The sequence below is a fragment of the Somniosus microcephalus genome, chromosome 2 (genome assembly GCF_052327205.1).
Source record: "Somniosus microcephalus isolate GS21.2 chromosome 2, FLI_Smic_1.0, whole genome shotgun sequence".
NCBI lineage: Eukaryota > Metazoa > Chordata > Chondrichthyes > Squaliformes > Somniosidae > Somniosus > Somniosus microcephalus.
The window spans coordinates 330,630,900-330,648,276 of NC_140988.1; the positions used below are offsets into that span (position 1 = coordinate 330,630,900).

General features: G+C 43.8%; 1 protein-coding gene across 4 annotated transcripts in view; it reads right to left on the bottom strand.

Moving 5' to 3' along the window:
* The window catches only part of ska1 (spindle and kinetochore associated complex subunit 1), a 49,830-nt gene that overhangs the window by 31,130 nt on the left and 1,323 nt on the right, over positions 1-17,377 (bottom strand). For 2 of the 4 annotated variants that reach the window (XM_085974897.1, XM_085974912.1), the window contains exons 2-3: positions 3,160-3,247; positions 1,648-1,772 (exon numbers count right to left, since the gene is read on the bottom strand). In XM_085974897.1, coding sequence (XP_085831023.1) covers positions 1,648-1,772; positions 3,160-3,247 — 213 coding nt within the window. Of the gene's footprint in view, positions 1-1,647; positions 1,773-3,159; positions 3,278-17,377 lie in introns of all 4 variants that reach the window. The other 2 variants (XM_085974889.1, XM_085974902.1) reach the window with 1 other exon arrangement.

A 17,377-nucleotide genomic window follows, 5' to 3' on the forward strand; every position in this document is an offset into this window, starting at 1 on the left:
AAACAGTCGGCGTACCTTGCAAGCGTCTCTGCAGCTAAGCAACAGCTTCAGCTAGACCTTGCAGAGCCACGACTGAAAAAAAAAAAGCAACGAGAAGTAAAAGAACTTCTGAACCGACTCCTGAATTTTGCCGGTGGATAGAGTATTTGGATTTTCAGAAGGCATTCGATAAGGTGCCACACAAGCGGTTATTAAACAAAATTAGGGCTCATGGGATTGGGGATAATACACTAGCATGGATTGAGGATTGGTTAATGGACAGAAAACAGAGAGTAGGAATAAACGGGTCATTTTCAAGTTGGCAGGCTGTAACTAGTGGGGTACCGCAAGGATAAGTGCTTGGGCCTCAGATATTCACAAACTACATCAATGATCTGGATGAGGGGACCAAATGTAATATATCCAAGTTTGCTGATGGTACAAAGCTGGGTGGGAATGCAAGTTTTGAGGAGGATGCAAGGAGGCTTCAAGGGGATATAGACAGGCTAAGTGAGTGGGCAAGAACATGGCAAATGGAATACAATGTGGAGAAATGTGAAGTTATCCACTTTGGTAGTAAAAAGAGAAAAGCAGAGTATTTTTTAAATGGTGAGAGATTGGGAAACGTTGGTGTTCAGAGGGACCTGGGAGCCCTTGTATACGAATCACTGAAAGTTAACATGCAGGTACAGCAAGCAATTAGCAAAGCAAATGATATGTTGGCCTTTATTACAAGAGGATCTGAGTACAAGAGTAAAGACGTCTTACTGCAATTATATAGGGCCCTGGCGAGACCACACCTAGAGTATTGTGTACAGTTTTGGTCTCTTTACCCAAGGAAGGATATACTTGCCATAGAGAAAGTGCAACTGGTTCCTGGGATGGAGGGAATGTCCTATGATGACAGATTGAGTAGACTAGGCCTATATTCTCTAGAGTTTAGAAGAATGAGAGGTGATCTCATTGAAACATACAAAATTCTTACAGGGCTTGACAGGGTAGCTGCAGGGAGGATGTTTCCCCTGGCTGGGGTCAGCCATTTAAGACTGAGGAGGAGGAGAAATTTCTTCACGCATAGGGTGGTGAATCTTTGGAATTCTCTACCCGAGGGCTGTGGAGGCTCAGCCGTTGAGTATATTCAAGACAGAGATCGATAGATTTTTGAATATTAAGGGAATCAAGGGATATGTGGATAGTGCGGGAAAGTGAAGTTGAGGTAGAAGATCAGCCATGATCTTATTGAATGGCAGAGCAGGTTCGAAGGGCCAAATGGCCTACTCCTCCTTCTTATGTTTCACATCACCCAACATGTCTAAATTAGGCCATAAAATTTATATCATGCAAGGGAAACACAAGGGTTGTGCATGGCGATGCCATACTCTCCTCCCCACCCTCAGTTCTAGTAGTACTTAGAGAACAGAAACTCAACGTGCAGAATTACAGCTGTGAATCCACATTCTCTCGCTCACCTGTTGGTGGTTCATTAAAAATTGATAGACAATTGCTTGAAATGCTTTCCTTTACTAGATTGAAAATATTCAACTTGATTAAAAATGCTAATGTTTAATGACTGTTAACGGACAAAAACAAGTGAACCTACGTATCTGAAGAAATTCTTAATTTGCAATAGAATCCAACCCCTAGGCAAATGCAATCGAATGGGCTTACCTTGAGGGATTTCAGCTCAGTGTGCTGCTGTAGTATCTGCATCTGAAAAATATCCAACGTATCCCGAATGCTAGACAACTCTAGCCCAATCTTCTGCAGCATTTTTGTAAGAGAAGGGTCATTGCCTAATGACAGAAACATTTACAACGTGCATTAAAATAAGCTTGGGAGAGGGATGAAGAAAGAAAATAGCAAAAAGCATTTCCTCACAACAGAAAATTCAAGATCCAACAAATACAACTTTATTCACTGAGGTCTTAGAGCTCAAAATGAATATGTAGGACCAGCAGCAAACACGTCACTGCTCTGCAGTAAATAAAAATTTACCAAAATAGGCAACAAGAATCAAAACTACAACCATCAGATATTTGACATAATCCCCCACCCAGAATTGCTGAAAATGTGTAACAGGTCAATAAGCAGCTGAAAAGGAAAGGTACTATGTGATTTTAATGCCGATTTACATAGTGTATTTCTAATGTTGGGTTTTTCTTCCAAAAATGTCTTTACTGAACTGAAAACTACAGATAGACAGATTATATGGCTCCACAGCATCACTTCTTCCCCAAAGCAACCCACATTTGAAGAAAGGTGAAATCACCCCCTCCCCTTCCCGTGCAAGCGCAGGAGATGCAACACCTGCCCTTTTACCTCCTCCCTTCCCATTGTCCAGGGCCCCAAACACTCTTTCCCAGGTGAAACAGCGATTTACTTGTACTTCTTGCAATTTAGTATACTGTATTCGCTGCTCACGATGTGGTCTCCTATACATTGGGGAAACCAAATGCAGATTAGATGACCGCTTTGTGGAACGCCTCCGTTCAGTCGGTAAGCGTGACCCCGAGCTTCCGGTCATCTGTCACTTTAATTCTCCGCTCCACTCCCACTCTGAGCTCTCCGTCCTCAGCCTCTTACACTGTTCCAACGAAGCTCAACGTAAGCTCGAGGAACAGCACCTCATCTTTCGATTAGGTACTTTACAGCCTTCTGGACTCAACATAGAGTTCAACAATTTCAGACCATAACCTCTGCCCCTATTTTTTTTTTCCACATGGCAGCTTGTCAATGATTCTGCCATTCCCAGTTACACCTCATTTAGACTCATCTTTTGTTTCTTAACTTGTCCCATTACCTTCTCCTTTTGCCTTGCACCATCATCCCTTTTGTCATTTAATCTCTCCTGCCTTCCATCCTATCACAGACCTTCCCTTTTGTTCTTTCCTCTCCTCCCCCTTTCCCTACCCCTGCACTTGCTTAAAAATCTGTTACATCTCTAACCTTTTCCAGTTCTAACGAAGGGTCATCGATCTGAAACATTAACTCGGTTTCTCGCTCCAGATGCTGCCTGACCTGCTGAGTATTTCCAGCATTTTCTGTTTGTATTTCAGATTCCCAGCATCCGCAGTATTTTGCTTTTGTATCAGTTTAAGTTTTATTGGTAAAAGCTTAGACAATTTCATAAATAAATATCAGAGAGCTGAAAATCACATTAAGCAGGATTATTCAACTTACCCATGCTCTTCAGCTGCATTGATCTTTTGATGGAAGATATCTTGTTGTTCAGTTGAAGTGATACATCTTGCAAGTCCACAGACGTCATCTTTACAAAATAAACATGAAATCCAACAATCTAACAACATAAAAAGGAATTTGCCTCTTAATGCATGGAATCAACATGGTTTTATGAGAGGGAAATCGTGTTTGACAAATCTGAGAGTTTTTTGAAGATGTAATAGGATGGATATGGGGGAACTAGTGGATGTAGTATTGTTGGATTTTCAAAAAACATTTGATAAGGTGCCACACAAGAGGTTAGTACACAAAATTAGGACTCATGGAATTGGGGGTAATATATTAGCATGGATTGAAGATTAGTTGGTGGACAGAAAACAAGAGAGTAGGAATAAACGGGACTTTTTCAGGTTGGCAGGTTGTAATTAGCGGGGTACCACAAGGATCAGTGTTTGGGCTTCAGCTATTTACAATCTATATTAATGACTTAGATGAAGGGACTGAGTGTAACGTATCCAAGTTTGCTGATGATACAAAGTTAGGTGGGAAACTAAGCTGTGAGGAGGACGCAAAGAGGCTGCAGAGAGATAGACATGTTGACTGAGTGGACTACAATTTGGGGAAGTGTGAAGTTATCCATTTTGGTAGAAAAAACAAAAAAGCATAATATTTTTTGAATGGTGAGAGACTGGGAAATGTTTGCATTCAGAGGGACCTGGGTGTCCTTGTACATGAATCACAGAAAGTTAACATGCAGGTACAGCAAGCAATTAGGAAAGCAAATGGTATGTTCGCTTTTGTCACAAAGGGATTAGAGACCAAGAGTAAAGAAGTCTTACTACAATTATACAGGGCATTGGTGAGGCCACACCTGGAGTACTGTGTATAGTTCTGGTCTCCTTACCCAAGGAAAGACATACTTGCCTTAGAGGGAGTGCAACAGAGGTTCACTAGACTGGTTCCTGGGATGATGGGATTGCCCTATGAGGAGAGATTGGCCTATATTTCCTAGAGTTTAGAAGAATGAGAGGTGATCTAATGAAACATATAAAATTCTTAAGGGGCTGGAAATGTTTCCCCTGGCTGGGAAATCTAGAACCAGTGGTCACAGTCTCAGAATAAGGGGTCGGTCATTTAGGACTGAGATGAGGAGAAATTTCTTCACTCAAAGGGTTGTGAATCTTTGAAATTCTCTACCCTAGAGGGCTGTAGGTCGTTGAGTATTCAAGACAGAGATCGATAATTTTTGGGGAATTAAGGGATATGGGAATAGTGCGGGAAGGTGGAGTTGAGGTAGATCAGCCATGATATTGTTGATGGCGGAGAAGGCTCGAAGAGCCAAATGGCCTACTCCAGCTCCTATTTATGAACAGCCTTCAGAGACCTGGGGAGGGTTTAAACTAAAATGGCAGGCGGTTGGAAACCTGCGCAAGGAGACAGAGGAAAGGGAAGCAAGGATAGAAACAAAAGACATGAAAGAGAAAAGCAAAAGCGGAAGGCAGAGAAATCAAGGGTGTAAATCAAACAGGGCCACAGTAAATAAGAATTCTAAAAGGACCAAGTGTTAAAAAATCAAGCCTGAAGGCTTTGGGGTAGATTTTGCCGAACCTGTCGGGAAGGCGGCGGGACTTCCCCTTTTGGGTTTTTGACCCGCCTACTTCGACGTCCAGCCAATCCGCGCGATTTTCCCTTGATTGACCTTGTTGAGCCCATCCAGCGGGCTCAGCAGGCCAATTAAGGGCCACCCGGCAGCAGGTGACGTCACAGACTGAAATTTCATCTGTCAAGAGTTCTTGACAGACGAAATATCAGTGTCTCAACTGTTTGAAGCTGTGAAACACTGACACTCTGAGTTCTAAGCTGAGTCATTCTGCACACTCAGTTAGAACTCTCACCGGCACTCAAAGCTGAAGGCTGTCACTTTTGACAGATCACAGCCGTTCAGCTTTCAGTTCCGGCTGAGTGATGCGCTCCTGACGGCTACAGGAAGAAAGGTTGCTAAGGTAAGTACAGGTAAGTAAAAGTTCTTTACACACTTTAGACACACCAAACACACTTACCTTTGCACTCATGCACCCATCACTCACCTGAGCGCTGACATCGCGACCCCTCCAACTCCTTCAACCCGACGGCCCGCCTGCTCTACCTGGCGTGGTTTGGAGCCATCGGGAAACCCACACGAAACCCCTCAAAATAGGGATTAGGCTAAAAACTGCCTGTTAACTGGCAGTTAATTGGCACTAATCCTTTCCCGCCTGTTTTCGGCAGGTTCCAGTGCGGGGCGGGTACCCGCCGCCCCTGAAACTTATGTGGAGCGGGGTTTTGGGCGGGATGGTGTCGGGACCCCCAAATTTGGGACTCCCCACCCCCCCCCCCACCCAAACGCCTGAAACCCCGCCTGACGGCTCCCCGAAAATCTAGCCCTTTGTGTCTTATGCGAGGAGCATTCGTAATAAGGTGGATGAATTAGCTGTGCAAATAGATGTAAACGGATATGACATAATTGGGATTACGGAGGCATGGCTCCAGGGTGACCAAGACTGGGAATTCAACATCCAGGAGTATTCAATATTCAGGAAGGACAGGAAAAAAGGAAAAGAAGGTGGGGTAGCATTGCTGGTTAAAGAGGAGATTAACACAATAGTAAGGAAGGATATTAGCTCTGATGATGTGGAATCTGTATGGGCAGAGCTGAGAAATACAAAGGGGCAGAAAACATTAGCAGGAGTTGTATACAGACCCCCAAACAGTAATGCTGAGGTTGGGGATGGCATTAAACGGGAAATTAGAGATGCGTGCAATAAGGGCACAGCAGTTATCATGGGTGACTTTAATCTACATATAGATTGGGCTAACCAAATAGGTAACAATACTGTGGCGGAGGAGAGTGTATACAGGATGGTTTCCTGGACCAATATGTCGAGAAACCAACTAGATCAGGCCATCTTAGACTGGGTATTATGTAATGAGAAAGGATTAATTAGCAATCTTGTTGTGCGAGGCCCCTTGGGGAGGAGCGATCATAATATGATAGAATTCTTCATTAAAATGGAGAGTGAAGTAGTTGACTCAGAGACTAGGGTCCTGAATTTAAATAAAGGAAACTACGATGGCATGAGGCACGATTTGGCTAGGATGGATTGGGGAGCGTTACTTAAAGGGTCGACGGTGGATAGGCAATGGCAAACATTTAAAGATCGCATGGATGAACTACAGAATTTGTTCATCCCTTTTTGGTATAAAAATAAAACAAAAAAAGGTGACTCAACCGTGGCTAACAAGGGAAATTAGGGGTAGCATAAGATCGAAGGAGATGACATATAATTTGGACAGAAAAAGCAGCAAACCTGAGGATTGGGAGCAGTTTAGGATTCAGCAAAGGAGGGCAAAGGGATGAATTAAGAGGGGGGAAATAGATTATGAGTGTAAGCTTGCAGGGAACATAAAAACTGACGATAAAAGCTTCGATAGATATGTGAAGAGAAAGATTGGTGAAGTCAAGCGTAGGTCCCTTGCAGTCAGAATCAGGGGACTTTATAATGGGGAACAAAGAAATGGCTGACCAATTAAATACATACTTTGATTCTGTCTTCACAAAGGAGGACACAAATAACCTCCCAGGGAACATAAGGGCTAATGAGAGGGAGGAATTGAATGAAATCAGTATTTTTAGGGAAATGGCGTTAGGGAAATTGACGGGATTGAAGGCCGATAAATCCCCAGGGCCTGATAATCTACATCCTAGGGTACTTAAGGAAGTGGCCCTAGAAATAGTAGATGCACTGCTGGTCATTTTCCAAAATTCTACAGACTCTGGAACAGTTCCCATGGATTGGAAGATAGCTAATGTAACCCCACTATTTAAAAAGGGTGGTAGACAAAAAACGGGGAATTATATACCGGTAAGCCTGACATCGGTAGTGGGGAAAATGCTAGAGTCCATTATAAAAGATGTAATAGCAGAGCACTTGGAAAACAGTGACAGGATCGGACAAAGTCAACATGGATTTACAAAAGGTAAATCATGATTGACTAATCTACTGGAATTTTTTTGAGGATGTAACTTGTAGAATAGATAAGGGAGAACCAGTGGATGTGGTGTATTTGGACTTTCAGAAGGCTTTTGATAAGGTCCCGCATAAGAGATTAGCGTGTAAAGTTAAAGCACAGGATTGGTGGTAAGGTACTGTCTCGGATAGAGAACTAGTTGCAGACAGGAAGCAAAGAATTGGAATAAACGGGTCTTTTTCAGAGTACCAGGCAGTGACTAGTGGGGTACCGCAGGATATATAGAGATAGAGATATATATATATATATATATAATGATCCAGACAAGGGAACTAGATGTAATATCTCCAAGTTTGCAGACGACACAAAGCTGTGTGTGCTGTGAGGAGGATGCAGACAAACTCCAGTATGATTTGGACAGGTTGGGTGATTATACTGCATTTGCCATGCATCTGCCCAATGTGGATAAATGCGAGGTTATCCACTTCGGTGGCAAAAACAGGAAGACAGATTATTATCTGAACGGCAATAGATTGGGAGAAGGGGAAGTGCAACGAGGCCTGGGTGTCCTTGTGCACCAGTCGCTGAAGGTAAGCATGCAGGTGTAGCAGGCGGTTAAGAAAGCAAGTGGTATGTTGGCCTTCATAGCGAGAGAATTTGAGTACAGGAACAAGGATGTCTTGCTGCAGTTGTACAGGGCCTTGGTGAGACCACACCTTGAGTAGTGTGTGCAGTTTTGGTCGCCTTATCTGAGGAAGGATGTTCTTGCCATGGAGGGAGTGCAGCAAAGATTCACCAGACTGATACCTGGGATGGCAGGAATGACGTATGAGGAGAGATTGGGTCGATTAGGCTTATATTTGCTATAATTTAAAAGAATGAGAGGGGATCTCATTGAAACTTATAAAATTCTAACAGGACTAGACAGACTAGATGCAGGAAGGATGTTCCTGATGGCAGGGGAGTCCAGAACCAGGGGTCACAGTCTAAGGATAAGGGGTAAGCCATTTAGGATTGAGATGAGGAGGAATTTCTTCACCCAGAGAGTGGGGAACCTGTGGAATTCTCTGCCACTCAGAGCAGTTGAGGCCAATTCATTAAATATAATCAAGAAGGAGTTGGATATATTTCTTGATGCTAAATGGATCAAGGGATATGGGGAGAAAGCAGGGACAGGGTACTGAATTTGGATGATCAGCCATGATCTCATTAAATGGTGGAGCGGGCTCGAGGGGCTGATTGGCCTACTTCTGCTCCTATCTTCTATTTAAAGCCCAGAGTTGTCTTAAATAATGGCGATGCATAGGCAAATATGCATCCAATCTTCCTGTGAAACAGTCACAGATGTGTCATGACCTTGGATAGACTATGTATTCATAGCACTGGTATTATAGCAGAAGAAGTGTTTAACAAAGTGTACTTCACTGGTACAGTTGGAATAAACGGGTCATTTTCCGAGTGGCAGGCAGTGACTAGTGGGGTACCACAAGGATCGGTCCTAGGACCCCAGCTGTTCACAATATATATTAATGATCTGGACGAGGGAATTGAATGTAGTATCTCCAAATTTGCAGACGACACAAAGCTGGGTGGGAGGGTAAGCTGTGAGGAGGATGTCGTGCAACTCCAGTACGATTTGGACAGGTTGGGTGATTGGGCAGAAACATGGCAAATGCACTATACTGTGGATAAATGGGAGGTTATCCACTTTGGTGGCAAAAACAGGAAGGCAGATTATTATTTGAATGGCAATAGATTGGGAGAAGGGGACGTGCAAAGAGACCTGGGTGTTCTTGTGCACCAGTCGCTGAAGGTAAGCATGCAGGTGCAGCAGGTGGTTAAGAAGGCAAATGGTATGTTGCCCTTCGTAGCAAGGGGGTTCGAGTACAGGAACAAGGATGTCTTGCTGCAGTTGTACAGGGCCTTGGTGAGACCACATCTTGAGTATTGTGTGCAGTTTTGGTCGCCTTATCTGAGGAAGGATGTTCTTGCCATGGAAGGAGTGCAGCGAAGATTCACCAGGCTGATACCTGGGATGGCAGGAATGACATATGAGGAGAGATTGTGTCGATTGGGCTTATACTCACTGGAGTTTAGAAGATTGAGAGGGGATCTCATCGAAACCTATAACATTTTGTCAGGCCTGGACAGACTAGGTGCAGGAAGGATGTTCCCGATGGCCGGGGAGTCCAGAACCAGGGGTCACAGTCTAAGGATAAGGGGTAAGCCATTTAGGACTGAGATGAGGAGGAATTTCTTCACCCAGAGAGTGGTGAACCTGTGGAATTCTCTACCACAGAAGGCAGTTGAGGCCAATTCATTAAATATATTCAAGAAGGAGTTGGATATATTTCTTACGGCTAAAGGGATCAAGGGATATGGGGAGAAGGCAGGGACAGGGTACTGAATTTGGATGATCAGCCATGATCTCATTGAATGACGGAGCAGGCTCGAGGGGCCGAATGGCCTACTCCTGCTCCTATCTTCTATGTTTCTATCCAAGCTCTCTTCCAATCACAAAGCGGAGGCTGGCGAGGGGGGGAAAGAGGGGCAGGCGGCAGAGGGAACATTAGATTAGTATAGATCTCCACATGCACAAGACCTCACTTTTGCCTGCAGATATAAAAAAATCATAAACACACTTAAAGTCTATTGCGCTGATCTGCAAATGTTCCATATTATCCACATACATCTCCAGCTCTTCCATCTTCAATACTCTCATAAGAAGATGAAAAGTAGGAGCAGGAGTAGGCCATACGGACCCTCGAGCCTGCTCCACCATTCAATAAGATCATGGCTGATCTTCGACCTAAACTCCACTTTCCCGCACTATCCCCATATCTCTTGATTCTCTTATGCCCAAAAATCTATCAATCTCCATCTTGAATATAGTCAACGACTGAGCATCCACAGCCCTCTGGGGTAGAGAATTCCAAAGATTACCCTGAGTGAAGAAATTTCTCCTCATCTCAGTCCTCAATGGCTGACCCCTTATCCTGATACTGTGACCTCTAGTTCTAAACTCTCCAGCCAGGAGAAACAACCTCTCAGCATCTCTCAAACTCCTCCACACAAAACAGTGTTTTCTGAAGCACACATTTGACAAAAAATAGCACACAAAATATATATTTTTAAAAAAGTAAACATCATATTACACAAGACAAAACAATATTTCTACTGACGACAGAAAATAGCAAAAACAGGAAAAAAAGTCAATCCACATTATTCTCATACTTCTTAACAATCTCAATCGTGGCATTTATAGAAACTTGATGATGGCAGGTTACTCAAAAGTCCTCGAGTGAAACAAGGGAAGAGTTCCTGAAGATTTTGCATTAATTCTATGCTTTTCTAGCTTGCATACAGAGTGCGTAGCACCATGGTAATAGCGGACAACCTAAAGCTTAGGAGATGCCATATGATGTCCTGAATTTGAATGCAGCAAAAAAAAAAGGCTTTTTTTATTTCAAATACAATGTGAGGAAAAGTTATTTATAATTGGATTTATACAACTGGGACGTGATAAAGATCTTTACTAAGTCCTGATTACATCACATTTCAGTACATACAATGATCTATTTATAAGAAGTCTGATTATATATGTAGACTTTTGCCCAGCTGAACCCATTCTATTTTTTTCAGGAAGTCAAGTGCATGACATGTGTAGAATCGCATCACCATGCTTTAGTCTCCAAGCCAAACTACTGAGAAATTTATACAAGAGGTTACTGTTTGCCTGATATGGAGTGCACATTCTCCCTGGAAAGGCACATACAACTTACCCAAGCACAGAAAACTTAGGCTCGGGTTGGTAAGAATCAAAGTTTGGGAATTCTGCCAGTGTGCATAAGAGTACTACTGGAGTTTAACAGCTAAAATAATATAGCTAAGCAGCACAAGGCTCTGGCGAGCTTCCCATGGTTTGTCCAACTAAGCATCTAGGGCATTGTCTTGCAAAGGCAAGAGGAAGACTACAAGCCTACAGTGACAGATCTAACCATCCAGATCTCAATTGCCCAGACTAGCATGAGTTCATTATCAGGGAGTACTGCAGATCTGCCTGGCATAACTGCATTAGTCTGCAGAAGTAAATCAAATCGTTTCCAATCTCTCAGCCTGAGGTGTTTCAACTTAGAACCAATTTGACTGCAAAGAAGCCCCAATTACTTCTCCCATCCCACCCAAGTACAACAGTTATTGTTTGGTTATACACCTGACAAGTACTGGCCTGAGCCCTCAGTAGGTGAACAGCAGGTACCAGGAAGTCCTCTCAAGTAGCATGGTGAGCAGCACAGCTCACCATAAAATGCACACATCCATCATCCTGCTGACTTCAGCATGGGTGCACACCATACCACAAACAGTGGCTCCATCAGTTGGAGATGCCAAGCTTCAGCAGCACCACCTCTCTCAACCCTGGATATATGATCTTAGATTCACTAACCTGGTCTCCATAAACACTTTCCAGCACATACTGTCCCAAATCTCTCAGTTTTTAATTACTTATTTAACATTAATTATTTAACCGATATTGGTTTTCAGCATGGCAGAAGTCACGCAATGGAAAGGCTAATTCTGGCAAAGTCTCAGGTTTAGGACCAAAAGGGAAGGGAGGATTCTAGGCTACATAAACCGGTTATTCAGCACCTTGTCAGACAGCCTCATGGTGAGCACTTCTCATTGCCAGAGCCCATTACATGAGGTGTAATGGTGTAAATCTTCGGAAATAATTGTGTACACAGCATTCGACTGCGACATCAAGAACATCATAATGGCTGGGATGTCACAAGGTGCCTAGTGTAGATCCTTCCTATTCCATACAACAGGAGTCAATAGTAAAATTGGACTGTACAGAAAATTTTAAGCACAAATTCATCACCTTATGACACAAGCAAGCTTTGTACCATTCAACACTTATTTTGCAAGGTGCACATTGCTCTCAAGTGGTCAAAATGAATACTGCAACTAACAGGCTAAAGAACACACAAGGCTTTACACCTCGGTTACAATGAGGCCCTTTGCCACAATCTGAACTAGGCAGAGAAAATTCTCTGGCTGGAGTAATAAAGCCAGATCTGGCTGGACCACATAAAGCATTATCAGGTCCTGCTCTCCTCTGTCAAAACTGCTCACAATTAAAGGATCTATCCTCGACCTCATCCTATTTCTCATCTACGCGTTGCCCCTCAGCAACATCATCCGAAAACACATCAGGTTCCACATGTTTGCTGGCGACACCCAGCTCTACCTCATCACCACCTCTCTTGACCCCTCCACTGTCTCGAAGTTGTCTGACTGCTTGTCCGACATCCAGTACTGGATGAGCAGAAAATTTCCTCCACTAAATATTGGGAAGACCAAAGCCATCGTCTCTGGTCCCCCCCCCCCACAAACTCCATTCCCTAGCCACCGACTCCATTCCTCTCCCTGGCAACTGTCTGAGGCTGAACCACCGATTGCAACCTTGGTGTCTTATTTGAGCAAAAGATGAGCTTCCGACCACATATCTGCACCACCATCAAGACTGCTACTTCCACCTCTAACATCGCCCAACTCCACCCCTGCCTCAGCTCATCTGGTGGTGAAACTCTCATCCATGCCTGTGTTACCTCTAGACTTGACTATTTGAACACACTCCTGGCTGGCCTCTCATCTTCCACCCTCTATAAACTTAAGCTCAACCAAAGTTCTGCTGCCTGTATCCTAACTCGCACTAACTCCCGTTCACCCATCACCCCTGTGTGCGCTGACCTACATTGGCTCCCGGTTGAGCAATGCCTCGATTTTAAAATGATCATCCTTGTTTTCAAGTCCCTCCATGGCCTCGCCCCTCCCTATCTCTGTAATCTCCTCCAGCCCTACAACCCTCCAAGATAGCTGTGCTCCTCTAATTCTGGCCTCTTATTATTGCTCCACCATTGGCGGGAATTCCCTCCCTAAAAGGGCGGCACGGTAGCATAGTGGTTAGCACTGTTGCCTCACAGCACCAGGGACCCGGGTTCAAATCCGGCCTCGGGTGACTGTGTGGAGTTTGCACATTCTCCCCGTGTTTGTGTGGGTTTTCTCCGGGTGCTCCGGTTTCCTCCCACAGTCCAAAGATGTGCGGGTTAGGTTGATTGGCCATGATAAAAATTGGCCCTTAGTGTTAGGGGGGGATTAAATACGTGGGGTTACGGGGATAGGGCTTGGGTGGGATGGCTGTCGGTGTAGGGACCGGGTGCTAGGGTTTGGATGATCAGCCATGATCTCGTTGAATGGCGGAGCAGGCTCGAAGGGCCGAATGGCCTACTCCTGCTCCTGTCTTCTATGTTTCTATGTAAACCTCTCCGCCTCTCTTTCCTCCTTTAAAGACGCTCCTTAAAACCCATCTCTGACCAAACTTTTGGTCATCTACCCTAATATCTCGTGATTCATTGACAAATTTTGTTTGACAACATTCCTGTCAAGTGCCCTGGTATGTTCCACTATGTTAATGGTGCTATATAAATGCAAGTTGCTGTTGTCTGAATGCATTGCTCGCCAGTCCCACTAATGTATAAGCAATACTTCCAAAAACAAATTATTCTCAGTATATATGGATTTGTACACAGCAGATCTATGTTTATAACTACATGACACATAGATGTGAATGTGTAGTATCCCTTCAAACAGATCAGAGGTCTTGTAATCACAACACTGAGCACTGCAATCAGTAACCGGAAGAGGCAAGGGCCCAATCTCTATTAATCGATACACAATGCTATGGGAATCTGTTATAATATTTCTGCAAAGACAATTAAAGATGGCTCATTGCGCAAGAGCTGACAAATAATAGATGGAAGCACAAAACACAGAAAAGGAGAAATATGTTCAAGTATGGAAGCTAAGGAGATCAGCAGCATGAAGCTTGCACTTCCACCACAGGAAGATCATCTTTAGCAGGAAATCTATTCTGGAGGTGGTGCCAATTCAGAACTCAAGTTTAGACAGTTTACAGCAGCAAATTGAGGTCGAGTTAACGATGCAAATACATTCTGTCTACCTCTATAAATAAACAGGACAGCACAGCTTCAGTTTTTTCCAAGATCTAAAGGGAATGTTAACTCATCCATATTTTGATATCAGGCAGTCAAAAAGAGCAACACCCTTAGAGTCAATGATGTTAGTGCAGAGATAGATTTGGCTGTTGTAATCAACTACAGATATTCTGACATTACATGCATGAGAATAATATTACCAAGCAGTAGCATATCGATGAATAGAAGGGTACCAAAGATGAAGTTCGAAGTCAGACCAGATGTGATCGCGGGGGCACGAGAAGAAACTCTTTGCGTAGTCGTAGTGACTTCATTGGAATTGGTTTCATAGTTTTTCCAGCATTTTCTGTTGTTATTTCGGATTTCCAACATCTGCAGTATTTTGCTATCGTACTAGTGTTTGGTTCACTGCCACACCTCTTCTAGGAATGCCTACCAGAAGAGTTAATCATTTTGAAAAGGATAGGAACATCGCACGAAGGTAGGAGGTGAATGGCAATGTCAGCAAGCTAGAGGTCGAGAAAGGGAAACTGGGCTGTTAAAAGTATGGACAGTTGGGGGGGGGGGCATTAAAAGGAGTGGGCGCTGAACTTCAATGAAGGCTTCTTGCAGTTCTTGTCACAACATTACAGAGCTGTGGAATAGGCGCAACATGGATTAAGTAGGATACCTGGATTGAGAGCATGTAGTTATAAAAAGTAACAAAAAAATCCCCAAAATACCCTTACTTCTCTCCCAGCCTGGTCATTCCCCCCATCTTCACTCCCTCAAGTCCAAGGGGCACAGACTTGAGTGTATCTGGCACACAACTGGTTTAACCATCCATCACCGGATATGGCTGGACCACATCAATACAATGTGGTCTTGTTCTCCTCTGCCAAAATTGTTTACTACTCCAAGATCATCCTTGAGAGCAAAGCTAACCCCCAGCTCCTTTTCTCCACTACCAACCATCTCCTTAAACCCCGCCACTATCACCTCCAACCCTCTCTCCCCGCCACCCTCACCTCCAACCTAACTCCCCGTCACCCTCACCTCCAACAAATGCAAGGAGCTCATGGATTTTGTTACTAAAATTGAGACAATCCATTGAGCTGCCTCTGCCAAATTCCCCCCTTCCGCTTGCCCACAGAGCCAAACCTCCCCCAAGGTTCCTCCTTGAGCTAGCCTTCAACCCGCGTCTTTTTCTCATTTCTTTCCCAACTACCACCCCCCCCCCCCCAATGCCCTCCGAGCTCATCTTGTACATGACCTACCTTATGCTCTCTTGATCACAGTCCCACTAAATGGCTGACCACTTAACTTTCCTTTCTGGCCTCTTGCTAACTGACATTATAAATGGTTCCCTCCCTTCAGGTACCATCTACCACTATTTCAAAACTGCCTTCATCAACCCCCTCTTCAAAAAAAAAAAACCACCTCGACAACTCTGGCCTTGCAAACCACCGGCCCATCACCAACTTCCCTTTGCCCTCCAAAGTCCTCAAGTGTTTGGTCGTTCCTCCAAATCCGTGCCGATCTTCTATGCAATTCCATCTTTCAATCTCTCCAATCAGATTTCTGTCCCTTCCACAGCAATGAAATGGCCCTAATCAAAGTCACCAGTGACATCCTCTGTGATTGTGACTGTGGTGCACTACCCCTCCTCGACCTCACTGCAGCCTTTGACAGTCGACCACACAATCCTCCAAGAATCTTACAGCACAGACAGAGGGATTTCAGTCCATCATACCTATGCCAATTCTTTGACAAAGTTATCCAATTAGTCTCGTTCCCCATCTCTTTCCCTATAGCCTTGCAACTTTTTCCTTATGCTTTTCTACAAACAATGATTAAAAGGAATTTTTTGCACAAGAAAGTATTTGGATATAGAATGAAAGAAATAAAGATTTATATAGGAGTATCTTTTACATCCTCACAAAGCACTTAACAACCAAAATTACTTCTGAAATGTAGTGACTGTTGTAATGAGCTAAATAGATGAGCTATTTTCTTGTACTTTAGTTGCCAAAGTTCCTGTGAAATTTTCTGATTTGTGTGCACTAAAGAGAGCCTTAGTTTAATAAAATATCTGTTTTGATACATACATAGATACATAGAAGATAGGAGCAGGAGTAGGCCATTCGGCCCTTCGTGCCTGCTCCGCCATTCGATGAGATCATGGCTGATCCTTTAATTCAGTATCCCGTCCCCGCCTTCTCTCCGTAACCCTTAACCCCTTTTGCCCGTAGAAATATATCTAATTCCCTCTTAAATATATTTAATGAGCTGGCGTACACTGCCCTCTGTGGCAATGAGTTCCACAGGTTCACCACTCTCTGAGTGAAGAAATTCCCCCTCATCTCTGTCCTAAATGGTTTAGCCCTTATCCTTAAATTATGTCCTCTAGTTCTGTTCTCACCCGCCAAGGGAAACATTCCTTCTGCATCCAGTCTGTCTAGACCTGTCAGAATTTTATACACTTCTATGAGGTCCCCTCTCAATCTTCTAAACTCCAGTGTGTACATCCCTAAACTACATAGTCTCTCCTCATAGGTCATTCCCGCCATTCCTGGTATCAGCCTGGTGAATCGCCGCTGCACCCCCTCCATGGCAAGAACATTCTGGATCATTGTATTTATTTTCACCTGAGTTTTTACATTGCTACTTCAACACATTGTGGTTCTGTAATACATACCAGACAGCACAAGGATGTAAACTTTGTCCACAAATGAAATTGCAATAAATAGGATGCACTAAAACAAAAGAAATAGATGCAGGAGTAGGCCATTCGAGCCTGCTCTGCCATTCAATAAGATCATGGCTGATCTTCTACCTCAACTCCACCTTCCCACACCATCCCCATATCCCTTGATTCACTTAATATCCAAAAATCTATCACTCTCGGTCTAGAATATACTCAACGACTGAGAATCCACAGCTCTCTGGGGTAGCGAATTCCAAAGATTCACAACCCCTTGAGTGAAGAAATTTCTCATCTCAGTCCTAAATGGCCAACCTCTTATTCTGAGGCTGTGATCCCTAGTTCTAGACGCCCCAGCCAGGGGACACATCGTCCCAGCATCTACCCTGTCAAGCCCCTTAAAAATGTTATATCTTACACTGTTATCACCTCTCATTCTTCTAAACTCTAGGGAACATAGGCCTAGGCTACTCAATCACTCCCCATAGGACAATCTCACCTCACAGGACAC